Source organism: Camelus dromedarius, chromosome 3, assembly GCF_036321535.1.
Source record: "Camelus dromedarius isolate mCamDro1 chromosome 3, mCamDro1.pat, whole genome shotgun sequence".
Lineage (NCBI taxonomy): Eukaryota > Metazoa > Chordata > Mammalia > Artiodactyla > Camelidae > Camelus > Camelus dromedarius.
Genome location: NC_087438.1, coordinates 22542703 through 22568774, shown reverse-complemented (window position 1 = coordinate 22568774; position 26072 = coordinate 22542703). Strand labels below are relative to the sequence as shown.

Sequence of the window (26072 nt, the reverse complement as noted above, 5' to 3'; positions counted from 1 at the left end):
TAGGTACCAGAACTGGATTTTGGACTGTGGTCCCAAATCTGTATTACTTGTTTTTAGTACATGCACAGAGAAAAATTTGGAGGAACCAGGGGAAAGACAAAACAAATTGTTCGTACTATGCTGTATTAAAAATACAACACTCTGCTTTAAAAAAAAGGTAAATTTTGTTCTAAGATACACATGGATTCCCACCCAATATGTAGATGCAAATGCATCCCCCCCCTTGGATTTTCTGTTTTAGCTGAGAAAACAAAGAGTATTAAGTGTTCATTTTAGAGCAGTAGAGCAACTTGGAGGAAATAGAATGTTTGTGTTAAGTCTTTTTAGCACTTGGTGCCAGATGTGATCGAAAGAAATTGTGTTTTGGAACCTTAAGGGATGTTCTGTTGCCTCTTGGAATTTGCCCTTCTGGCTGGATGAAATTAAACTGAGAATAACAACTTCAGTTTTTGACTCAAAGCCCTTGTAAACAGTGAAGTGTTGATGTGAACATTTATAAGCATTTGACCTATAAGAGCTTAATTGTAGGGACCCTGTCCTTCCCACCCCCATTCTTTTCAGGGTCAGTGATCATCTGGCGGGACCCTTCCCCTTTTCTTCCTTTGCCAAGGTGTGTGCACCCTGAATGTGAAGTTGGTAAGAAACTGGAGAAGATACTTTTTGAGAACCAGTGGAATGAAAAAACAACCAGGCTGCTTTGCAACCTCTCAGCAGATTCTCAGGAGCGTAGCTGACGTCAGCCTTCCCGTACTTTTATCCTGTACACGGCAAATCCTCCACTGAGTACAGTTCTCTTAAGGGAATTTTTCTGATTTGTTCTAATCAGTTTGTAACAGGAGGCTAGTTTTCTAAAATACGCAATGGAGGTGATGACTTTCCTTTTTGGTGGTGGGAAATTGGAGACGACGTTTGTTAGAGCTAGTGCACAACGACTAGAAAGGTGGGCTCTGGAGTTAGTCAGGGCGCGGGCTGGACCCTTGGTTAGTGACTTCTTTTCCTATAAAAGGCAAGTTCCTGAACCCTTTAAGCCTTAGTTTCTTCATCTATAAAATGGAGATAATAGCAGTCCTAGAGTTGTTGTGAGGATTAGTGAGCTACTGACGCAGGGTTACCTGGCACATCATAGGGCTTAGTACATGCATGCAGTTGAAGTGGAGGCTGAGAATGACGGACAGTGTGTGGAGGGCCTCACTCACTCTGCACAAACTCAGACACATCAGTTTTTGCTGCTTGGAAATCTTTTTTTCACTTTATGATTCTCCGCAGTGTATCAAAATGGGTGAGGTTGCTTCGGGATCAGTGTCTTGGTTAAGTCGAGTCTTGTTATTGGTGTAGCGGCATTCGAGATAGGGATGATTAGGATCCTGGTCCCTGGACGCTGGCTACGGGGACAGCAGTGTGTGCGTCTGTGCTGAGCCGAGCTCTCCTCGCCCTGTCTGCGGGGCGGGCGGAAGTCTGACGATCGCGGCAGCTTTAGTAGGAAGTCAGCACTGTTGGGGATCTTGGTGGTTTCCCTGTCGTCCCTTACAGTGCTGATGTTCCCACATGCTTCATGGGACGTGTGGCTGCTCCACCACTTAGCTGCTAGGTGGGTGTTCCCTTTTCTCAGGTCAGTTTTTGGTCAGCAACTTGTTGCCAACATCAGACTGTATTTAACAATATTCTAGGGAAGAAGAGGAGTCCATACTTTTAAAATGAAAAATAAATACTAAGCTTCTGGGGCATTTGATAGAGATGAGGGTGAGTGGGGAAATGTCTCCAGCCTTTTCCTTTTCTCCTGGGAAATGCTTCTAGTAGATTCATTTTCATCCCTTTGAGAATACCGCGCCATGTTGTGACAGAGTGTTTTAGAATGGAGAGAGCAGGTCTGCAGGGTCTTCCTTTTCTGTTTCTAGGAGGGAAAGCCATCGGGGACCTCCCTCCTTCTGGGCACAAGTCCTCCGACTCACTGCATTGTCATAATTTTGATCCTGGGCAAGTCTCTTCTACTTCATCTCACAAGACAGGCATTACTGCTCTTGATTCTGTCCTTTTGGATGGGGACACTGAGGCCAGGACACTTGCCCGAGGTCCTCCTGGTAGCTCTGTAGGCTATAACCCACCCAGGTTCCTGATTTAGTCCTGTGCTTTTACCAGAAAGACGTTTATTGGAGACAGTAATATGTGTGCTTTGTTCACCCCCCCCCCTTGCATTCCTTCATGTGCCCCCCCACCACCCACGGGAGAAAGCCCAGACCCCCTCAGATGGCCGGCGAGCCCACTGCTGCACGGCCGTGTTTCTCACCCTCCTGTGGAGTTGCTTGCCTCCATGTCTTTGCACCTTCCCTTTCCTCTTCTCTCTGCTGGTCCAGCTGGGGAACTCCTGCATGTTCCTTACGAGCCACTTCTCTGGAAGCATGTGCTTGAACAGCCTCCCCCACTTGGTCCCTCTGCAGAGTTAGGTCCCCACTTCTGTGCTCCTGTAGCCCCACGTCAAAGTCTTTATGATAGCATCCATCAGTCGTCAGCGTTGTCTGTTCTCCCCGCCAGCCTGTGTGCTCCTGTTTACCTAGCGCTTGGTAGGGATTCATTTAAATGATCTTTGTCTCTTACAAATCTCCTCCCTTTCCGTGTACAAACCTCAGTTATCTTTAGAAGCTTAGTATCTTCTGCTTTAAATATATGTATATACAAATACATGTATGACTTACCTTGGAAATGACAAGGCTAAGAATGATGTGGGATATTCTGTTTTACCTGGTACGTAGGAGGGGGCAGGGCAGGGGGTTGTATGTGCCTGCACACCCAGAGAGGTCATGCAAGAAAATATAGGGGTCCTAGCCAAGGAAAGCCATTCAGGGTTTTCTATCCACTTGAACAATGGTAGAATCCAGTGAGGCTTTACAGCTTGGCAGCCTCATACTTCCTCACCTCATCTAAAACGCACAGCATTGAGGTGGTTGATGCTACCTCTGGCATTTGACTCCTCCCTGCCAGCTCAACTCGTGACATGGTGGCTGTAACATTGGTTCCTGATCCTGTGGCCTTGATAAAATTGCATGTTGACATGTTGCAGAACATGATTCTGTCATCTGTGGTGTCTCTGTTGTTAGTGCAAGTGACCTAAGTCAGTACCCTTGGTGACAGTCAACAGAACTGTAGCTAATTTTTGTTAGCAAGGGAGTATGTTAGAAGGATACAAGTGTGATTCATGGAACCGTGGGCCAGAGGTGTGGTTGGGCCTTACTAGAACCTGGAAAGCCGTGGAATTCAGGCGGGATTGCTTGTGTGTCTGGGAGTTGGGCTTTTATCTCCACATACTGTCTTCAAGTATCTCATTCTCTGTAGAATACCTTTCTCTGCTGCCCCCTATTTGTGGCCAAATCTACAAGTCTGTAGCTGAAGTGGCCAGCTTGTTCAACTTCTCTTAGCCCTTCAGCCAAATTAATGCAGAGCCAATGTGATTAGCCTTTTGCAGGATCTGCTGTCCAGCAGCCCGTGCAGTCGATGGGGAGGAGGTGGTTCACTCCCGGAGGCTGAGAAGCAGAAAGTTTTGGGTAGGACAGAATCCTTGAAGGTGTCTTCTGATTGTCTTGTTTATGGAATGTAAACAAAGAATTTCACTAACCATTTCAAGAATTGGTGTATGTAGGTAGTTTTGGATAGTGTAAGTTCTTCCGCATCAGAAGATGATACTTCTGCAGATGCAACAGTAGGGTAGTCTTCTCCGTGGGGGCTTCAGTTTTTGAACGATTCCAAGCATTAAAGATGATTGCCCGTTTTCTAACAGCTGATTGAATTCAATGAGTGAATAGCTTTGCTTTCCTCAAGGATGATAGACCTGTCAAAAATAATTGTGCTTTAATTTAGTGCTTTGTCAATGACAGATGATGAAAACTCTCAATGAGAATCTCTAAATTACCAAAACACTCATAGCATTTACATATGCAAAAATAGTCCCTCTGGTGTAACCTAGAGCAACGCATCAGAATCATCTGGGGAGCTTTTTCAAAACCAGAGGCCCAGCTGCATCCTACACACTCCCGAGTCCTCAGGCCTGTCTGAGCGGGGTTGGGGGTGGAGTCCGAATGTCTGTAGAGATAACAAGCCCCCCAGGTGATCTGACCCTCCACTGGCGTGAGAAGCACTGCCTCAGAGCGGCTTGATTTATTGGCATCTCCTGGGGTGGAAATTGTAGTTATCTCCAAAATAGAGCATGCTCAAGATGGGATCTCTGAAAAAGCCATGACTGTGTTCTTGTTCTTCAGCCTCCAGATGGGCTGCCCAGCCTCTCCCTGCCTCAGCTGTCCCCAGCTTGCTTCTAGTGCCGTGCTTCAGGCTGAATCAACAAATTCAGAAAACTCATACTACCCAGAGACTTCTACTCAAAGCAAAATTTTAAAATTCCGTTTTTATTTATCAGCAGAACTGGTTGTGTTTTGTAGAATTTCCGACAGTCAGGATTTGACTGGTTGCATCCCTGTGGTATCATTTAACATGTTTCTCTGTCCCTGTGTTCTTGTAAATTGGTGGGTTGACATAGAAGCCCAGGCACATTGAGGTTAGACATTCTGGCAAGAATTCTTCATAGATGGCATGGTAGGTTGATAAGGGGGCCCCACTTGCCTCTCTTTTGGTTAACAGCCATCCATGATTGTTGCTTTGGTTTGTTAATTCATTACAGATTGCTAATTATCTTTGAATATCCACTAAACACTGAACCGAACATACACGTGTTTGAAGATATTTTTATTGAGAAACAGTGACACAGTACCTGGCCTTGCTTCCTTACTAGAAGTGATTGCATCTCGGGGTGCTGCCTGGTGGTGGTAGTGACTCAGAGTGGGCAGATGCGTGCCCAGCGCCCTTACTGAGCCCTGCTGTGCTGCAGAGTACACGGACCAGTATGGACTTGATACATTCACATTTCCCTGTTCTTAACTTCGAGCCCTTTACACAGGTCCATTTTCTCTCAAAAACACAACAGTCTTTTGTTTTTGATGCTTGATTCTCACTAGAGGAAGAGAGGACTCTGTGGACCACCTTCCATTCTTTCTGACTCTCCTTCAGCTGCCTTACTTCGCTGTGCGACATTTGTTCCTTTAGGTGGGGGGTGCCCATCCCTGGGCCTTTGCTTGGGACGACTAATAACTGTCCATCCAAAATAATTAGTTTAATACATTGAACCAACTTGTTGGAATTTTCTGCCTTCCTTTTGTTAAAAAAACTTAAAAAAAAAAAAAACTAGCGTGTTAAATAAACAGAAAACTCCTGAGGGCATATGATGTTTTAGTGTGTATTCTGAAAGAATGGCTTTATGTGATTCATTTGAGCCCTTAAACAAAGAAAAATATTACCCTTTGCTCTTCTCTTTTAGGAAATTCACACAAACGAAAAGGAAGTTACAGAGAAGGAAGTAACTCTTCACTTGTTGCCAGGTAACCATCATGTTAGCGTCGTCCCTCGTGTGCAATTTCAAAGCCAGTGATAAATTGTCATCCCTAGTAGCACTATATATAAACCCCTTTGTTTTCATCCAGACAGCGTGTGACAGTAATGAGTTGAACAAAAATATCAAGGTCTTTAGTTCAGTAACTACACACCTGGGATTGTGTATTACAACATCTACAAAGAATTTTTGTTTCCCTTCCTCCAAGCTGATAAAAATAAATCTGGGAAATTCTCACCTCTTTTTTAAACAAATGAGGCCCTTTTTCAGGTTGTCTTACTTTGGCCCATCAAGTGTTCTGGTCGCTGGTCAGGAAAATGCTGGTCCCCTGCAGATCCCTGTGACCCACACCTGCTGGGGTTTAACCAGCCCTGGGGCTGCCAGGGCTTTGTCTATAGTCATCACCTCATCACCAAGGAGCCTGGATTGGTTGGGGATTTTGGGGGGTTTTCTTTTGTTTTGTTTTGAGATGGAGATGAGTGACTCTATAGCTTAAGTCAAGTTTCCATCATTTCTGAATTCAGAAATAAAAACTACTTGGTGGTGCAGCTCTCCATATATGGGGCTCTCCTGTGAGTTGTGCATTCAGTTCTTCCACTTTATTTTTTCCAATCCCAAATAGCTATTTGCGTAAGTATTTTTAGGTACCTTTTCCCAAAACAATAGAGGCCTCATTCCAGTACTTTTAATTTTATTCAATTTTATTGGGAGATTATGAATACACACATGTTTCTAACCGATCCACCTTATTTGGTAAGTGTATCAGAATCTGTAACTTTTTTTTTTAATATAAAGTTTGAAAGGCCTTTTCCTATAATGATGGCGTGAACCTCAATCCATTTATCTTATTTCCTTTTGTTGGGTTATAGATTCTGAAATTTACTTTTGTTTTTAGCTTAGTGTATACATTCTCCCATCCCCCAGATTTCCTGATGGTCTCTCCCAGGTGTGCAGCCCCAGTTGCCTAGACTAGACTGAAATCTTTTCCAGCTTCCTCTGCCCATGATTCGAGGCTCTGTCTGCACCTGCAAGCTGATACCTGAGGCGCAGCGTGCTGTGTGCAGCCTCCCCGGGATGCTGTATTAGCCCCGTGGGCCGACTCCGGTCTCCGGGGCCTGACTGCCTGTCCACAGGGCCTGCTTGGTCTTGGGGAGGGGCTCACTGTTAGCTGTTTCACGCTGGGAGCTGAAAGTGCAGGGAGCCTCACATGTGTGTCCTCCACCTCAGACTCAGCTGAAGCACTTTTCTTGGACTATTTAAAACTCTAATGAGGCCCTGACTTCATTGTTTTCTTCAAGCTCTGCAGTCTCTGTAGAGGCTGACCTGGTGACTGAGCCATCTTCCAGTGTTTCCCTAGTAATTAATCCCTTGGAAGATAGAAAAAAAAAAAAAGAAGAAACGTAGTATATGTCCCTTGATAGTCTTAGTGTCTGAAATTCTTCTTTGTTTTCATACTGAATGTTAGATTAAATGAATTTTGAGCTAAATAGTAAATTTAAAGCCATTGAAGGAAATATCCAGAGGGAAATTCTAAGAAGTTGGTTGTTGGAAGATAAGAAAATTCCTTTTTATCTTGTTGCAAAGTATCTGCACTCAGTTTTTCATTTTCATCCTTCTCTTTTTCCTGGCCTCCCCGCCCCCCGCCCCCCTGCTGTCAGTCGTCATGAGCTTCTCTGCTTCCGGCCTCTCCCTAAATCCTCATCCTTTTGGCTGTCAAGAGAAGTACTCTCTGTCACCAGGAAATACCGCTCCTCACACTGCTGGGTGTCTGCAGATGGAGCAGGAAAGGTGACACACTGAGAGGAAATGCTCACAACTAAGAAAGAGAGGAAACTGTTTTTTCCCCACACACCTCTGACCTCTGTTTTCCTCCTGTCCTCATCCGTGGAGCTGCAGCCTCTGCGCCTGAGGCAGCGGCCTGGGAGCCCTGGGCGGGAGACACCCACCTCTCCCAGCAGCTCCAGGGTGAGGGCTGGCCCCTCTCATGGGGAAGGGGGCTCAAGAGCTGCATGCCAGAGCGTGCTGGGCAGCCTTTCTGGCTTTGCCTACTTGGGTACCACTTCTGCAGAACATCTGCTTGGACCCAAGTGATAAAAATACCAGGCTCTGTGCTCGTACATACATCCAAGATCGTCTCCACCTATCCAGGCACCGATGCTACGTGCTGGGAGAGTGTGAAGTTCTCAAGTGCCGCGTTGATTCGTGTGTGTGTCTGTGTGTCTGTGTGTCTTTACGGGAACAGAGCCGGGGAGGCTTGTACTGTTTGCATACTGTGTGTTTCCTGAGGGCTCTAAGGTGGACTTGTTTGGTTTCGGTCAGGTGAACAGCTGCTCTGTGAAGCCAACACAGTACTGAAGTGTGTCCAGGAAGATTCCTGTCAGCGTGGGATCTACGGGAGGCTTGTCTGCACAGACTTCAAGATTGCTTTCTTGGGCGATGACGAATCTGCATTGGACAATGATGTATGTATGAGCTTGGCGGACTTTGGGTGGGAGCAGTGCACTTGTGGCCCCATTGTCTTTTTTCCCAGCTTGTCAGTTGCTCGCCCACAACACACATAAACACGAAGGACGGAGTCCTCCTCGCTGCAGTCTGCTCTCTCCCGATAGGGGTCTCCTTTCTGTGGGAGGACTGTCAGTTTCCCACTAGTGCCTCACGTCACAGTGACTTGCGTTTGACTTCATAGGTTGACACTGTCAACTCTATTTTCTCCTGTATTTCAGCACAGTCTGTCTCACTCATGGGAACCACGTCTCCCCAGATATGCTGGCTCCCCATGTTTTCTCTATACTGAACTCTTCCTCAGATTCAGGAACTGAGTTCAGTTATTAAACTGATGCTGAAAGCAGCACTTGACATTGGGTTTACTTTGTGTTTACTCTGCCCCGAGGAGCAGTGTCCTTGTAAGATTTGTCCCTGCTCATGAAGAGTGAGCAGTGGAATGAGGCGAGAAGGCCCACACCACTCGGGGTGTGCTGTGCGTTAGCAGAGACCAGCCGGCCTGGCCGCGGGCAGCACCATTGCTGCCTCGGAGTGTGGGCTTCCGTGCTGCTGGTGCTGCAGTGGCCGGGTTCCTAGTTCTGTACGAAGACAGCGTTTATGGAAACTGGAATCTTCCCAGTTTTCTTCCTGGCTTCTTATAGCTCTGTCACTTAACTGTTTGCATTTGTGTGAAGTCCAAACCTGCGTACCACTTCCCAGCACCTTTCAAAGTCATCATGAGTGGCCTGGCACGTTGACCTGGGTGCAGCCTAGGGATGGCATGTTCTGCCTGGGTTGGAAAACGAGTGTTCAACAGCATTTCTCACACACTTCACTACTTGTTCATCCCTTTCCTAGGCATGTGACTGCGTTGCCCTGTTTGTTTTTTTAGGGTGTACACCTTTTCATTTATTTTTTCTAGGTCTGTTGAGATAAAATTGACATAACATTGTGTTAGTGTAACGTGTACAACATAATGATTTGATATATGTAGATATTGTGAAATGATCACCACAGTACATTTAGTTAACATCTATCACCTCACAGGGTTAACAAAATTTCCTTCTTATGATAAGAACCTTTAAGATTTGCCCTCTTGGCAATTTTCAAATGTATAATGCAGTGTTACTAACTATAGTCACCATGCTGTACATTACATCCCCAGGACTTACTTAGCTTGTAACCAAAGTATGTACCTTTTGACCACCTTTACCCATTTCCCCCAACCATTCCCCATTTTTCTTAATATGCAAGTGGAGAATGGTGATTTGCTCTGCCTATAAATGTCTATAAATGTCTAACAGTGCATAGACAGGAGTCACAGTTGTTTCCTTTTGAATCTTTAGGAAACCCAATTTAAGAATAAGGTTATAGGAGAAAATGACATCACACTCCACTGTGTTGATCAGATTTATGGAGGTAAGTAAGTGTCTGTTTCCCCTGGAGTGTTGCCAGTCTTTGAAAGTATAACTGATAATGATACTTTCTTAGTCCTTTAAAGTTTATGAAAATTTCTTCACATATTTATCTTGTTTAAGTCAGTTTTACAGATGAGAAAATTGAAATGTGAAGTGACTTATTTGGAGTCACTAAGCTGGAGTTTAGGCTTGAACTTGGAACCTGTTCTTTCTGATAACCCATGGAGCTGTCGTGTGCTAGATATTGACCACATGTCAGTGTTAACTGTGTAGGTTTTACTGTAAAGGCTAACGTGGTAAAGGCCCGTTGTACTGCACTCCAGTGTCTTTCCTGCTGACTAAACAAGCCTCTCTCTGCTCCACTTCTTTGTTTTTGTAGTCGGGCTTTTTCAGAAACCATTCGGTAGCCATTTATGATGTTCCTAGCACCTCTTGGTGTTATATGGTCCAAACTGTGAGACAGGGAGGAAGGTGTCTAGAGGGGCCCTGACCATGAACCCAGGGTTGACTGTCCCAAAAGCACATCCCTGGGGATTTCCTGTCCAGTTTCCTAACCTTGGCTTTCAGAGCTGGGTCTTCTGCAGGTGGGTGGAGTCGGTCCTACCGGCAGTGACCAGGCCTTTGCGGTTTTGTGCTTTCTCAGGAGGGGAGAGGAACCCTGACTGTTCTCAGAGAACAGGGCCCCTGCTGACAGTCACTTAGGAGCCAGCACCTTTCCTCTCACTTTTGAGAGGTGTCCTTAGAAGTTAGTAGTCTACCTTGTTTCTTTAGCACTGACTTGTTGCCTTATAACATGATCTCCCTTCCTGGTTTCATCGCTGACGTGTAGTGTTTGATGAGAAAAAAAAGACTCTCTTTGGACAGCTGAAGAAGTACCCTGAGAAACTCATCATCCACTGCAAAGACCTCCGGGTATTCCACTTCTGTCTGAGGTACACAAAAGAAGAGGAAGTCAAAAGGGTAACTAGCTGCATGTGTTTTCAGGTTTTATTTCCCATCAGGTTTTCCCCACTAACGCTAGTTCTTGCTTCTATTACACGAAGGTTGAGGGGAGCCTTTCATTCTATAAAGCTGAAATTGATTATAATCCCATGAGCTTTGGTTAGAATTGAGAGAGAATCTGGAAAAGCATGACTGTACATGCTACCTTTAATCCTTCATAGTGTTTTCATTCCTGGAGCCTCCAAAGGGTGGGAGGTGGTAAACCAGGGTCAGGAGGCAGTTGGGGAAAGGGAAGGATGGAGCAGCCAGATGCAACCCTCATCCCCCACCTCTGACAGCCTTTCCCAAAGGCAGCGGCAGTGACCCACCCCCACCCCCCGGAATGAATGAGCTGACATCTGGGAGGTCGTGGTTGCATGTGGAAGGAGGAGGAGATACATGGGTCTGATGGGCAAAGTGAGTCACCAAATGAGTCTATGCTTTTGGTGACTTACTTAATCTGGTTGCTGCAGCAAATTGAGATGTGTAACTGGGTGAACTGGTTACAATGATTATTGTAACTTCCAAGATTTCTCTTAAGATATTGAAGATCTCAGACTTGCCACTGTCATGGTAAATACATTGGAGAAACCTAGTGAGAGGCCAGTTTATCTGTTGTCTTTGGTTGTAGTGATTTATGCATTCTTTTTAGGTAACCTCTTAATTTTCTTTCAGGTAGTATGGTTGTTCAGTTAGAGTAATAAATGTGACTCCAATGTCTGTTCTGAGCAGGAAGGAGTGGTGTAGATACGGAAGATTCCCTGAGAAGCCAGAAACTTCACTTTGAATGATGATTTTAGTCATCTGTCTAAACGTACTTTTGTTTGGAACTCCAGACAAAAAGCTCAATGGATTGATTTCCTTATCTTCTAGAAGACCCTTAGGGCTGTAACACGTAGATCAGAATAGCTAAGCATCTTGGTTATTGTCTGGTACCAGCTTTACCTCTTTGACACGTCAGATTTTGGAGTATCTGAAAATGGCACTTTTTTTATTTTTTTGAGCTTTGTTTTTTGAGACATTAAGCTATCTTTTTAAAATTGCTCTAGAAATTCAAAGCTCTTAAAAACCCTGACAGAATGTTAAGCGTTCTGTTTACTTGACATTATTCCAGAAGATAAGACCATAGATGCAGACCTCAACAAGTGTTAATGTGCTGCCCATAGGAGCCCATTAGCATTGCTGAAAACCCAGACAGCTTGGTTCTTGTCTCTCCCAAGGTGTATCTGCCAGAAGCCTGACTGTGTCCATTGCTTGCTTCTTTTCTAGATTGTCAGTGGCATAATTCATCACACCCAGTCTCCTAAACTACTTAAACGATTGTTTCTGTTTTCCTATGCAGCTGCAGCACAGAACAGCACAGGTAAGGTGTCGTCTGCAGGTGGGCAGGGCCCTTCCACTTCCTACTTGCAACTAGTGGGAGAAAAACTCACTCATGGCGGTTTCCTCTCTTTTCTAACGGTCACCTCTTGCTTGGGTCATTCATTCTGATTTCTTTTAAAATAAATTTTTAAATGTTTCTATTTATCCTGTGATCTTTGTTGCTTTTACTTATGTTTTAGGTTTTGCTTTTTGTGAGGGATTGTTTCTTATGAAAGGTAAAATCAATATATTATAATTGGGAATGTGAGACTATAGGGAAACAAAATTGAGACAAGTTTAAAATCACTGTCCCTGGGTTCTTTTTTCCTCTTTAAATACTTGATTTCATTTCAAAAGACTCTAGAAAAGGTCTTGCATTCTAGAAAGTTTTTAAACAACAAGAACATGCTTTATGCCAAGTATTTTGGGGGGAAATAGAACAGTTGCACATAAGAGAGTACTTCAGAACACTAGTTAGGCTAGAAAACGTAAAATTCCAAATGTTTTCCATTCGGTTCACTGAAAAAGAACAATCTTTGAAGTAAGAAACCCTGGTCGTCGAAATTAGCTGTTAATGCCGAGCGTAGTGTGCTGTTTCCACAGATGTCTGTCTTCTTGCTTCTCTAGATCTCTCCCTTCTGTCTGTTCACTTGCTGCCCATTAAAACTCCAAATCAGTACTTTTTCCTTCTACTTTTATTGAGATGTAAGTGGCACACAGCCCTGTGGAAGTTTAAGGCGTACAGCATAATGATTTGATTTATATCCATCATGAAATGATCACCACAGTAAGTTTAGTGACATCCATCGTCTCATGTAGATACAACATTAAAGTAATAAAAAAAAATTTTTTTTCCTTGTGTTGAAAACTGTTAGGATTTACTCTCTTTCACGGCTCTTGTACGTAAACATCCAGCAGTGTCACGTTTATGATGCTGTACGTTGTACCCCATCTGCCCATTGGTCTTAACATGCCCTTGATGCTGAGTGGTCCTCTGCGCCCTGTTCTCCTCTTCAGGGAGGTGGCATGTTAGTGTAACTGCATGGATGATGCTTTCCCGAGCGCAGGGTTGCTGTCACTAACTGCTCCCCTGGTAAACATTTGTCCAACACTTGCTATGGGTCAGGCACCGAGGGGTATGAACAAAGCTGAGTCCCTGCCCTTTGAGCGCATCAAGTCAAACAGAGTGATGTCTTCTGGTGGGAGGGCCCGGCCGCAAGGAGGGAGGGAGGGCTGGGCTCCATTCGCTGATGCAGGGTGTGGGAGGGGCTGGCAGGCACCCAGGAGTGTTTGAGGCAGCGGGGTTGGCATGTGCAGAGATCTTGGTCTCTGAGAGAGCAGGGGGCATTTGGGAAACTACGGTGATTTAGTAAAAAGGTATGAATTTTAGGGTCTGCTGAGTTCAAATCCTTGCCCAGCTAATCTAGTAGCTGTGGGATCCTGGGGCTGGCACCTAACTCTTAGGGCCTTTGTTTTTGCATTTTAAACATAGTAGTGTTAATGTTTCCCTTGAAGTGTCGTGGAGATTATCAGTTGCCTGATCGATTATCAGTGCCTGGCACATAGGGTCATTAAACTAGGGTTAGCTGAGGGTGTAACTGCTTATTCAGGACAGGTTATGTTCAGAGAATACGCTGACATAAAATATACTTAGCACTGCTATTAGGCCGAACGTAAAATTTGTTCCTTAATTCAGGAAGTTCATCTTTGTGAATGATCTTCTCACTGTAGCAGGATGTACAAGTGCTGATGAACTTGGTGCTGGCTTTCGACAGCTTGTCGTAATGTGAGAGACAGAAAGTATGACTTCTTTGTTGATTGCTGTAATTCTTGTAAGCAGTTATGGGCCTGCATTTGATAATCATGCTCTGTTCTTAGGAATTCTGCCTCTTCCTTATATCTGATTCTTGGTCTGGACCCAGCACAGGACAATTTCTCAGCTCCCAGCACGTGCTGATCTGGGTGCCAGAACCCTTACCTTGTCTGATCCTGGCCGTTTCGTTACTTTGTGGTGGCTTTTTGTGCCAGAAAGCCCAGGATATGTAGCATCTTTTATTCCATCTGAATTCCAGCCTCCTTGTCTTTTCCTTCTGGCATCCTTTTTTTTTTGATAGGTAAAGGTTATAACTGATAGATGCAAACTGTCCAATTAGCCTTTTTATTGAGTAAGGGTTTGTAGAGGTGGGTTTTGCAATCTGAACATCTTTCATTATTCTCAGGCTTAATAATTTACAAATGTGCTTTGGCTGAAAGGTCCTAAATGTTTATGACATGGCATTTTAGGGAAGGACTTATCTGTGTTGCTAAGAAAATGCCCTACTGTGCTTGAATAGGAATATTGTTACTACTTACATTGTGGGAAAATTTATTTGCATTTATTACTGTATGGAAATTTACTGTAGTGCTGCCTGGGTTTGAATTCCAGTTCTGCCATTACCTTGCTCTGTGACCTTGGGCAATATAATTGAACTTTTTGTGCCACATCTGTAAAACGGAAGAAATAATATTATGTGCATGGTAGGGTGTGCAGATTGAGTTATTAGATGTAATATACTCAGAATAGTGCCTGGCATACTAAATGCCATAAAAGCTTAACTTCTGTTTTTATCATGATTTGTATTATCATCCTTTGTACTATGATCTGGTTTTATTAAAAGGAGCAGGCGGGAGTTTATTAAACACTTTGTTTTTCCCAGAATGCTTGTTTTTTTTTAGACGTGCGCAGGCTTAAACTGATTTCCATAAGTCCTCAAGACTGTTTTGGTGTGTGTCACCCCCGTCATGGGAGAGGACCAGGGACATGCCTGCTGGGCTGCAGGAGCAGTGCTCCCGGGCACTTCCTCCTGGCAGGTGGTGGCAGGGCTAGGGTCGGAGTCCCCATCCGGTCCCCGTGGTGCAGCCCTGGGCTCGCAGGCCCTGACCCTCACCGTGGCTGTCTCCATTGTTTATGGCCTTCAGAAGCCGGGTGTCACACTGGAAAATCCTCCTCTTGGCAGTGCATCTTCAAATTGAAGGAGGTTTCACACTCAGGAATCTGACACGCTGTTCAAATGAGTTTGCCATCTTATGCACTTGTTGGTAGGGCTAAAAATATTTTTATTTTAGCATTTGTGCCAAGCCTGTCTTTTAGTGCTTCGCAGGCTCTTTTTATGGTATGTAAAGTATCTCATGGTCAGATGACTGAAAGTGGAACTATAAATTACTTTTGCAAGGAATGGAACAAGAACAGCTCCTTTTGTTCAGTCTAAAAAGACACAGCCTTGGTCAGGAAGAAGGAACAAGCTTAGGATTGAGCAGTGAGTCCATTTCAAGTGGATAAAAATGGGCTGAGTGGAGGAAGTTGGGGCTGGAGGATCCACTTTCACATCATTAAGATACCAGTGCTTCCCAACGAGATTTTATGATCTTTTTCTATTTGTTTTGTTAGCTGCGGACCCCAAGAACCATACCGTCATGTTTGACACACTTAAGGACTGGTGTTGGGAGCTGGAGCGGACCAAAGGCAACGTGAAGTTCAAAGCTGTGAGCATCAACGAAGGCTACAGAGTGTGTGAAAGGTAAGCTCTGCGGGCTGCGCTCGTCGTCTTGCACAGCTGGGCTGAGGGTTCGTCCCCACGCCAGCCGGGCCACCCCCCCCCCACCCCCCCGTCTGAAGCGCGGAGTGTGAAGCGCACGTTCGCAGGGCCGTGCAGCCGTCACCGCGGTCAGCTGTAGAACACCTTCACCATCCGCGGAAAGAACCCCACACCCCTCAGTAGTCACTCCCCGTGTCCCCCCGACTCCCCCAGCCCTAGACAGACACCAGTCTCTCTATAGATTCACCTTTTCTAGGCATTTCCTATCAGTGGAATCAGAACGCGTGGTCTTGGTGCCTGGCTTCTTTCACTTACTGTGATGTTGTCAAGGCGCGTCCATGTCGTGGCATGGATCAGTGTTTTATTTGGTTGTTGCTGACTATCCCGTGGTATAGATACATAGCACATTTTATTTCTCCCTTCATCAGTTGATGGACATTTGGGTTGTTTTCACTTTTTGACTGTTACGAGCATACTGCTGTGAACATTCGTGGGCAAGGTTTTGTATGGACGTATATTTTCAGTTCTCTAGGGTATGTTCCTAGGAGTGGAATTGCTCAGTCATACAGTAGGTCTGCATTCACCTTTTGAGGAGCTGCCAGACTTTTCCACAGCAACTGCTCCATTGTACGTTCCCACAAGCAGTGTATGAGGGTTCCGCTTTCTTCACATTGATACTGTGATTTTTTTTAAGAAACTCTTAAAATATTCAGAAGTGAATTTGTGTCTTTTTCTTCCCATTATTGTACCTGTAATCTAACTGTAAAACTTTTAGGGGCATTTCTGACTTTTTATTATGTATTTGCTTTCCTTTTATCAAGCACTTCATTTATTCATTCAGTAAACATTTTTGAGTGCCTGCTATGTGCCAGACAGCGTCTTAGCTACTAGAGGTACAGCCTAAAAATCCCTGCTCTCCTGGAGCTTTCCTTCGAGACAGAGGAAAATGAGGATAGAATAAATGAGCAGTTACACTAAAAGGAAAAGTGCTATGGAGAAAATAGACCAGGCAAGGGGGTAGGGCGTGCCGAAGCTGTTGGCGGGGAGGGTGGATCAGGTGGAGGAAACAGCAGGGGCAAAGGCCCTGAGGTGGAATCTTGTCTGGCTTGCATGAGATGCAGCGAGGATCTCCCACAGCCCAGGCTCTGAAGAGGAGTGAGCAAGGGACAGTAGCAAGAGGTGAAGTCAGGAAGGAGAGGGGCGGCTGAATGCTGACGGGCCAGGAGGCTCTCAGAATTTACAGTGCAGTACGGAGGAGTCTGAGCAGGGGCGTGATGTGACCTGACCTACATTTTTAAAGGGTGACTCTGCATAATCCTTTTTTGGAAACTTGAATCTTATCATTTTGGAACATGATCCCCAACACCCTGCTAACAGTTTCAGAAATTTTGTATTCTTAGAGCATTTTGTGTTCGTGGTTCTGAAGGGCCTCTTAAGCAGATCAGTTTTGATTTGATCAATGTCAGACATTTATGAGGTTTGCCTTCCTGTTACAGCACGAACTGGGGTGACAGAAGGGAGGGGCCTGCAGAGCAGCTGTTGTGTCACATACACCCCACTCCTGCCCTGCTCGCTCTTACTCAGAAGGAGGTCGGAAGCCCCTGCTCCTAGGAGGCGATGTTTCATGATGTGATGTTGACACTGATAGAAGGCATCCCCACTCCTAGGATTGTTTTTAAAAATCCTGCCACAAATGGATTCATTTGGATTCATTGGTATTTGCATAGGTGTCAACCCATCAAAAGTATACCAGCAACATGGATGTCCCCGGAGAACGTCATTCTAAGTGAAGTAAGCCAGAAAGAGAAAGAGAAATACCATATGAGATCGCTTATATGTGGAATCTTTAAAAAAAAAAAAAAAAAGAGACAAATGAATTTATTCACAAAACAGAAGCAGACTCACAGACATAGAAAACAAACTTACGGTTACCAGGGTGGGAGGAGGTGGGAAGGGATAAATTGGGAGTTCGACATTTATAGATATGAACTACTTATAGATAAAATAGATAAACAGCAAGTTCCTACTGTATAGCACAGGGAACCATATTCAATACCTTGTAGTAACTTATGGTGAAAAAGAATGTGAAAACAAATACATGTATGTTCCTATATGACTGAAGTGCTGTACACCAGCAATTGACACAACATTGTAAACTGAAGATACTTCAATTAAAAGAAAAAAGTATACCAGGTAGAGAAGGTGGAGGAAGTGGGGTGTGGGAGGGGGCTTCTAATCAGTGGTCAGTGGGGAGAATGGAGCCTCAGCAAGATTTTGGGGCTCAGATCACTTAGTGCAAACACACTGCCCTGGACTACCCTAGCCATACACGCTTACCCCCACACACATGCATCCCCTGTTTTCTGTCCCGTGGGGGTGATGAAAGTTGTGCTTTATTTCTCACCTAAACCAGGATGGTAGCTGCCTGCATGGTCTCCTCCACCCACTCCGGTCCCCAGCATCTGTATAACAGGCTGGGTGAGTGTCTCTAGGACGCTTCTCTTTGTCCTCTCCCCTGCTTGGGTGGCTCCTTGCTGTTCATGGTACAGTGAATAAAACTTCAACCAGGTGCTACCAGGCCCATCATGGTTTGATCCTACCTAACTCTCCAGCTTTGTGTACATCCCTCTAGCCACCCTGACCCCCCCCCCAACCCCGCCCCAGGGCCTTGCCCATGTGGTCTCCTGTCCAGGATGCTCCTTTTGCCTCTAGCTGCCCCAGTTCCTTCCTGTTTACCCATCAGACCACTGCTCAGGTGTCTTGTTCAGGGAGCCTTCCCAGGACTGAGTGAGAGTCTCACCTTCGCTGTGAGAGCCGTCACTGCACTGTGTACCTCTCCCCACAGCTTCTTCCTGTAGAGTTTATCACCCTTTGGTTAACGTGTGTGTGCACAGCCCATCAGCTCTGGGGAATCAGGAACACGGTTTTTGTTCGTCTTTATATCCTCAGTACCAAATACAGTGCCTGGCTTATAAGAGCCACTCAATAAATAGGAGACAGAATGAATAAATTAGCAAAAGCCCCTCTTGTGGTAGCTCACAGTAAAAAGTATATGACAATGAATGTATGTATGTTCATGTATAAGTGAAAAATTGTGCTGTGTGCTGGAAATTGACACAACATTGTAAACTGATTATAACTCAATAAAAATAAAATTTAAAAAAAATTAACAAAAGCCCCAGTGGTTAGAGGGGGACCCCAGTGAGTCTGAATACGAATAAGAAACAGTGTTTACTTCACCTTCCCCCAAGGTAAGAGCTGGCTATTCCAGAACCACAGTCTGTTCCTTTTCCAGAAAAGCCTTTCTCATCTCACCTCCCTGTGAAGGTAGAGCGGATTCTCAGTCCTGTTGGATGTGTAGCACCCTGTGAATTGCCTTGGCCACAGGAAGACATTCTGCACTGCTGTTGCTCCGGGGGTTCCCTCACCCAAACTAAGGCTGTGCCTGCATGGCTCATGCAGCTTTCCTTGAATAAAATCAGCTCCTATTTGGAGAGGCTATTTACTTTGTCTACAGAACCCATCCTAGTGACTAAAATGATGGCTCTCCAAGGAGGCAGGGTCATTTGCTTGAAGATACAGGGAGTCTCACAGCGGAGCCTCTGTAGAACCACCTCAGGTTCACTGGGATGAGAGAGGACATCACAGCCCCCCCAACCCCAGTGGTGCTGAGCTGTCCGTTTCTGGGCAGCCTCCTTTCTTCAGTGACTACGTGGTACATGTGCTAATACACTTGGTTCTGACATTCCCCCTCCCCCTTTGGTGAAAGACTGTTTATAAAGAAAATTAACTGGTTAACCAACATTGTAAAATAATCAGTCTCACTAGTAGGGGAAGACATGCACATTTTTTTGAAGCAGTGTGGCGTCATGACAGCTTTGTAGAATGAGCTTCTGGCCAGGAGCTGAGAATCTGGTTTAAACAAATCTCACGGGTGACTCTCCTGTGAGGATCAAGAAGCAGTGGTCTGGGTGTGAGAGGGCGTCCAGCGCAGTGCTCGGCACAGTTGATCATGCAGTGCGGTCACCTGGAGCTTGTTAAATGCAGATTCCGCTTCTGTGGGTCTGGGGTCCGGCTTGCGAATCTGCTTTCCTTAGAAGCGTCTAGGTGACGCCACCGCACACTTAGAGTCGCAGGAGCTTCTAGAACAGCAGCTTTCATCCTGGTTGCACACCTGGAGAGCTTTTAACGCTTCTGACATTTAATAGTTCTGGGGTGGAGCCTGGACATGGGGAGTTCTTAAATCATCCCGTGTGGTTTTAATGGGCAGCCTGGGTTTGAGAGCCACCGATCTGTGAAGAGGTTTTTCCTTCAGCGACACTCCCACCTACTCAAGCAGACGTGGAAGAAAATATTCCAAGCACTTCAAAGGCTCAGAAGCCAAATAATTCTAAATTTTAATGGGGTTTGAGGTATCTTAACCTTGACCAGTGTTTCACAAACCTGGTTTTACATCACAATATTATGGGAGCTTTCTTCTTTTTAATTACTTTGAAGTTTTTTTGTTTTTTTTTTTTTTTTTTTTTTGGTAATGGAAAACTTCAAGCAGTGTAAAAGAAAGAGAATGTGAAGAATTCCCTTTTACCCATCACCCAGCTTCAACAGTTATTAACTCATGGCTAATCCTGTCTTTTCTATGCCTCTACCTATCCACCCCTCCCTTTGAGTATTTTGAAATAAATCCCAGAACTCACCACACTTCAGTTGTACATCTCTACAAATCAAGGACTCTTTATACAAATATAACCATAAAGCCATTATCACACCTTTTAAATTTAACATTAATGCTTTAATATCACTCAGTACCCAGTCAGGTGTTCAGATTGTCCCCACTTGTTTTATAAATTTTAAAAACAATTTATCTTCCACTTTTTAAATCTATTTTGTCATTAATCAAGAGTCAGTGAGGTTGATAGCTTGAAAATGGTTAGATTTCTTACGCTTCTTAGTCTATAAATTTTCACACTGTCTTTTTCTTACAATTTGTTTGAAGAAACCAGGTCATTTGTCTGATAGTTTCCTACAGTCTGGATTTTCATGAACCTATCCATATGGTGATGTTTAAAATTTTGCTCCATCCCTATGAATTGATTAGATCTAATGGCTTGATCATGTTAAAATTATGACCTCGTCAACTCAGAAAATCCATCTTTCCCATGACCTAACACTAAAGAAATTTACTTCAAACATGCAACATGTATACAAATACTATTTGATTATTTCCCATTGTAGTTTTTATACCACAGGCACCTTCTTATTTCTCATGAGGCTCTATTTCAGGCTTTCTTAGTTAAAGGTGTTTACAGCTTCGCAGTGATAGAGCTCAGGTGACCTTTTTAATAGAAACTGGCATCTGCTAATTAGAAGAGGTGGCATCCCTGTGTATATCTCTGATCTCTGCAACTCTGAAAACCTAGCTTTCCCACGTCCTGCTGCTTAAGAGGTTTGTTATTTCTAGAACCTAAATTTTCTTCTGTAGAAACTGAAGTCATACTGCTTGGGTCCAGGTCTGCGCTCCACTAATACTTAAGTTCTATACCTGGGAAGGGCCTTCATAGAGCTGTGTCTGTTCATCTGTAAAAAGGGGACTAATAATAGTAGTCCATACCTCATAGTGTTGGGAGGATTAAATGTTCTAATTGCCTAACGTGAATTATTCAGAGTCTGACACACAGGAAGCACTTCAGCATTGTCGAGTACTTGATAAAATGCCTGGGCAGTGGTCATCGTGATTACTGGTTTTCATGTGTCTGACTGAGAGCAGCACAGGTACTTACATGGTCACTATGCAATGAGAAAGGTCACTCCCAATTTTGGAACCCATATACTAATAGATGTCAGATGTTCTAATCCTCTCATTTTATGTATGAGGAAATGGACCCAGAGAGATGGGTAACTTCCCTAGGGCTAGGCAGAATCAGAGGCAGAGCCGGGATCTGAACTCAGATTCCTGACTGATTTGGACAGAGACGGCTCAGCTGCGCTGATTCTTCTTAACAGGGAAATACGGCCCCATGCGCCAACCCTCCTCTTAACTTCCTGTGTTTATGGACGTTGAGCTTTCATGTTTAGTGAATTAACTCCAGTACTAAAACTGATGACATCTCTTTCTTCTAGGTTGCCAGCATACTTTGTTGTCCCTACCCCTCTTCCTGAAGAGGACGTGTCACGCTTTCAGGGTCACGGCATACCAGTAAGTGTATCTGTTAGGGAGCCCTCACAGCATGGGTTGCTCCTGGGACTATCCTGGCATATTATCCTACTTAAAGCGCTCGGCTTTGGTTTTAAAGAGTTTGTCCTCAGTCCAAGAGCAATCTAAAAATATCTCTGGGACTCCCTGGGGGAGCCTCTTCGACATGAGGCTCCCAGGGACAGAGTTCTGGAGCTTTCACAGATGCGCTGCAGTTCTTAGCAGAGACATCTTTAAGGGGCTTTAGGGGAATTACAGATCTGCCTGGCGCTGAAAGCCAGCCTGACTTAACACCTGAGTCCTTTTGAGGCTGAGCCGTCCCTCTAGGGGCAGCAGGGTTTAAGGTTCTTTTTGGCCTGCACCACTAATCTGGAGTGGGCATGGCCGAGCTCTCTCCCAGAGACGACGTGGAGAGCTTACTGAGTTTTCACAGAATAGACTGGGATGGGAGCCACATTTAATGTGTCACTGATCAAAGGAAGCAAGATTTTGGCAGTCATTTCAGTTTCTAATTGGCGGTTGGGAGTTGCCAGGCCTGCAGGGACTTTGGTACAGAATGAGAATTGCAGATAAATGCTGTGCTGTGCGCACGGCTGGTTCACCAAAAGGGTCACTCCCGTGATGGGAGGTGAGATGTGTCAGCACGGGTCACGTGCCCAGAAGTGCATGCAGGCCTGGCAGGCGGTGAGGTGGAGCCTTGCAGTGAACCAGAGGCCCTGTGCCTGCTTGAAGGGGTGGCTGCTCCTCTGGGCCAGCCGGGTTGTGCCCTGGGAAAATGGGCCTGGCCTCTCCAGATGTCCCAGTTTCTCAGGAGGAATCAGAGAAATCAGATTTTTATGTGAGTTTTCCCGATTTCTAAATGCATGCAGCTGTTTAAATGTTTAAAAACCTGTCTTTGGGACAGAGCTGGCTCACGTCCCACCAGTTTGCCGCCTTCGATTTAGAGCAGTGCTTCTCAAGCGTTCTGGTCTCGGGACTCTTTACGCTCTTAACAACCGAGGACCTCAAAGAGCTTTTGTTTATGTGGTTGTGTCTGATGATACGCGCCAAATTAAAAATTAAAGCTGAAAAATTGTTTAATGTTTATTTTAGTAATAAACTCATTACATGTTAATGTAAATATTTCTATGAAAAATAACTACGTTGTCCAAAACAAACAAAAAGGAATTAGTACTGTTTTCCATTTTTGAAAATAGAAGACAGCTACATTCTTACATCTGCTCCCTTTATTCAGGCTGCTGTGGTATGTTGGGTGTGGCTGAAGTGCATGAAGAAAACCCAGCCTCACACAGCTATGTATTTGGGAAAGGGAGGAATATTTAATAGCCTTTTAGATAGATAATTAGGTAATATTATTCTTTGATGGTATACCAAAAAATTGATAAGTGGTGGTTTCATAAAGGTTATTTGTAAGGAATCTGAAAACATAATGAACTTTTCATTCACTGCTAAATTAAAATCTGTTGGTCTATCTTGTACTTAAAATGGATCTTAAAACATGCATGATTTTGAAACAGAATACACTGGTTGTTTAGGAAATACTGGTTCACTAGGTTGTACAGATCATCCAAATGTTGACATACTTTCTTATGTAAAAAATCACATTTATTAATATCATCCCTATCTCATCAGAAAAGTCTTTAAATACTGGGAAGCTGTTCAGCTAGAAAGGCAGAGACTAGTTTTCCAAAATTCTGATTTTTGCTTGAAAGTTCAATTTTTATCATTGACAACAAATTGTCAGTTGTTTTCCTTGAAGTGATAGGCTCATTTCATTCTTTTTTTTTTTTAAAGAATGAAAGTCTACCGTTCCACCACAAGCTCCACTATGGCTTTCAGGACAGTAGAAAAATATTATGTAAGATGGAATTTACACATTTACTCAGGGAACACAGCTCCCAGGACTCATCACATAAAATTTACCACTGGCAACATTTAATATATTCACCATACCGTGCAGCCATTATCGCTAGTTCTCTACATTTGCGTATCTCTGTGCCTTTCACTCTGGCTTTTCACCTCGTCTCTTCTTCCCTGCCTTCGCTTACTCTTCTTTGGGGAAGACTTGCATCATTTGTAATTTTGTTCATACCCTGGCTGCCATTCTAAGAGACTGCAGCCTCCTGGACCATCTGCTGAACTCCAGCCCTGAGCATTTATCTGTTCTTTTTGCTGTGGGGCTGGTGAACATTGCTAGAGGTTATTCAGACCAAACGGGCGAGCGTGCGTTAGCAGGTGCTTGACGACTGTTCCCTTGCCTCCCGCAGGCCTCAGTGGTCTCTTCTGAGCTCCTCCTGGTTCCCGGGTGCTTCTGTCCTGGGGCCAGTGCCAACAGGTTTTCATTCTCTCTAAGGTGGGGAGTCCACCCTTAACTCCTACTCTCCCCTCCTTCCATGGGTCTTGGAGAGCGAGCTCTGAGCCTCCGCGGCTTCCTTCTCTCCCTGGTCCTGTTGTCTCTCTCCCTGCTCCTGTTTTCTTCATTCTCCAGTCCAGACTCTGCCTGGGCTCTTGGTCTCCTCTGCCTAGATTTGTCTGGAACCTGCTTCTGTCACTCTGCCCCTTCTGAGCGTATCTATCCAGAAGTTCTGCTCTCTTGAAGGCGTGCTCAAGTCTCCCCTGACCTCAAGTGGTCCTTCCTTAAGAGTCAGGTACTGGCTTGTTCTCCCTGCCTGTACGACCAAGTGTATTTAAGCTCGGTACTGATGTTCTCTGCTTGCCCCTCGACCCCTCCCTCCCACAGCCTGAATCCACCCGCACCCCACTCCGCTGATCGGCCCTCCCAAGTCCCTGAGCCTGTGCGGCCCCCGTTCTCTGCACTGGATTTCTGGCCGCTGAGCACACCCTCCATGTTTTGCCTCTTAAATTCCTGACTTGGCTTTAGAAACACGATGCTGTCTTGGTCCTCTTACCTCCTCAGTAGTTTCTCTCTTCTTTCTTCTGCTGCTTCCTACCTCCAGCTGCAGCTGTTCCCCTAAAGCTCTTTGGCTCTGTTAAGAGAGACACCTTGAGCTGTACCGAATAATGAATAATCTCCCCTCCCTTTTAAAAATGCACAGGATTGTCAGACGAATTCTTGTCTATGTCAAGTCATTCATGCTAAGAATCCTGTGGCCCTTTCCCAGACAGAAATTGGCGAGATTACTGTAGGAGAAGACAGTGTGTTTTTTGCTAAATTCCTGTGAGAAGTCTCTCTCTGACCAAGAATTTTGCTTGTTTTCTATTTATTGTTTCAAGCAGAGAATGTAAGGGAGTGGTCCCTTAGCACCTCCCCTCAGAGGAGACAGTATGGCCGAGCCCCCAGTAGGAAATGAACTATGGCTGAATGACACTAGAGCCAGTCCTTTCTGCCCCATGGGAGGTGATAAAAAGGATGAAGAACACTTAATTTCTTAGCACCTGTCAGCAGTCACAGCTGAGCATCTCCCTCTCCCAGAGTGAGCGGCACCCACCCTGGGCCTTCATCCCATCGCTGCCTGTGGCAGAGGGCCGAGCACCGCAGGGTGGCTTCTGCACGTAGCACGATGTTGGCCGAGGGGATAGGAGGGCAGCAGAGGCCCTTGATTTGTCTCAGCCGCCTCGTTAGGAGTCTCAGAGAAGCTGCGCTCTCTGGCAGTTCTTTCCTAATGCAGGTCCGCGTCCTGCTGGCCTCCCCCCAGGTGGCTGACAGCCTTTCCACTGTAGCCGGCAGTCAGCTCCCATGTCCAGAGCTCCAGCCCTGCTTCCCCCTCCTCAGCTCTTAACCCTCATCTTAAGTGCCTCCTGGATACCTTCACACAGGTGTCCTGTTGGCACTCGACACCCACCTTCCCCGGTGCTGACTCGTCCTCCTCCCCTGAAGCCCCTGCCTGGTCCCTCTTCCTGATTTTCTTTGTGTAGCACAGAGGATGGCCTGGTGTGTGCTGCTCTCGTCTCTGGCCCGGGCTGCTGCAGCGTATCAGTGTATGGTTTACATGGCGCAGGTGACTGGCAAGAGGGCGTCCCCTCTGGGCATCTGAAACCCTCTAGGTTTGCCTTTGAGCTGGGGCTCGATGGCTTGGTTAGCAGAGCAGGACTGGGCTTTAGCCAGTCAGGTCCTTAACCAGACCTTTATCAGGGCACAAAGTCCACAGCAGTGCTCATCGGTCCCAGCCAGCCTCCCCCACTCCTCCATTCCAGGCTCTGCTGGCAGATTACCTTGTCCCCAAATCAGTTGCAATCTCCTTTTGTTTTCGTAAAACAGAGCAAACAAGTGAAACTCTCACTGTATCCAGAAAAAATGCCTGAACACTTGAATCTGCCACTTAGGGGCGCATTCATGTGATTTCTTCCTCGGTTGCCCTCCCTTTGTTGTTCATTGAAATTCCCTTCTCCTGAGCTCTACCACATTCTGCTTTTTATTGTTTCTGCAAATTGATTTCTCTTTTTAGAATATAAGCTCCTTGAAGGTAGACACAGTATCTTAGCCCTCTGCCTCCTCTGACAACCTAATTCAGTGCCTTGCACGTAGGAGTCTCATATCAGTGTGCCTTGAATAACCAGCTTTTCATTCTTTCTCTAATGATGGGCGCTGCCTTCAGAGTCACTGCTGCGGCTGTCTGTGCAACTTGGGGGCATTATTTGGTCTGTTCAAGCCTCGGTTTCTCGTTGTTAATGGGGAT

The 26072-nt window shown here is 45.2% G+C and overlaps 1 protein-coding gene across 2 annotated transcripts in view; it reads left to right on the top strand.

Annotated features, from left to right (window-relative positions):
* Positions 1 to 26072, top strand: part of MTMR12 (myotubularin related protein 12) — a 59287-nt gene that overhangs the window by 17396 nt on the left and 15819 nt on the right. For both annotated transcript variants that reach the window (XM_031443663.2, XM_064479833.1), the window contains exons 2-8: positions 5357 to 5417; positions 7748 to 7890; positions 9256 to 9328; positions 10157 to 10287; positions 11578 to 11671; positions 15098 to 15227; positions 21363 to 21438. In XM_031443663.2, coding sequence (XP_031299523.2) covers positions 5357 to 5417; positions 7748 to 7890; positions 9256 to 9328; positions 10157 to 10287; positions 11578 to 11671; positions 15098 to 15227; positions 21363 to 21438 — 708 coding nt within the window. The remainder of the gene's footprint in view (positions 1 to 5356; positions 5418 to 7747; positions 7891 to 9255; positions 9329 to 10156; positions 10288 to 11577; positions 11672 to 15097; positions 15228 to 21362; positions 21439 to 26072) is intronic.